Below are 568 nucleotides of genomic sequence, written 5' to 3'. Positions count from 1 at the left end.
CCCCCCATCGTTTCAGTTAGCGTTACAGAGCAAGAGACACTAACGATTTATCACAATGAATAAGTATAACAGATGAACTGAACTCATTTAGCTATCCTTGTGCTATATGAATTTGGAGTTGTTCATTAACTTCCATCCATTCATTAATATTTGTGTGACGTTTAATTTGCATCTAATATTTCATCTGCAAGCATCTGTAAGTTCCCTTAAATTTCATGTTAACTTTTCCATTGCAGAAAATATTGAGGAGGTTTCAACAATAGTCCGCGATATTTCCAAGAAATCAGTGCATTTCAAAACAGAAGATATTGAGTTGGCTGTTGACATTCATGAGAAAATGGTGCCATTGATATCGATTGTATCCGCCGATATAAGACTAAAGAATATATTTCCTAGTATCAACAATATGATAAACACACCGGAAGAGATTTTGGTTGAAGCAGAACAATCAGAGAGAACTGTGAGCAGGTAAAATTGATCACATTTGCCGTTAGTGTAGCAGCAGCGGAAACAGCAGCAGTAGCGGAGACGTAGTAGTAGTAGTAGTAGTAGTAGTAGTAGTAGTAGT

The 568-nt window shown here is 36.6% G+C and overlaps 1 protein-coding gene across 1 annotated transcript in view; it reads left to right on the top strand.

The window, feature by feature from the left end:
* The window catches only part of LOC106875668 (uncharacterized), a 1793-nt gene extending 1306 nt beyond the window's left edge, over positions 1-487 (top strand). The window contains exon 2 of the mRNA XM_014923907.2: positions 237-487. Coding sequence (XP_014779393.2) covers positions 237-472 — 236 coding nt within the window. The 3' untranslated portion in view covers positions 473-487. The remainder of the gene's footprint in view (positions 1-236) is intronic.
* Positions 488-568: the final 81 nt, after the last annotated feature.

This window comes from Octopus bimaculoides, unplaced genomic scaffold, assembly GCF_001194135.2.
Source record: "Octopus bimaculoides isolate UCB-OBI-ISO-001 unplaced genomic scaffold, ASM119413v2 Scaffold_51442, whole genome shotgun sequence".
NCBI lineage: Eukaryota > Metazoa > Mollusca > Cephalopoda > Octopoda > Octopodidae > Octopus > Octopus bimaculoides.
This window is presented reverse-complemented; position numbering and strand designations above follow the sequence as displayed.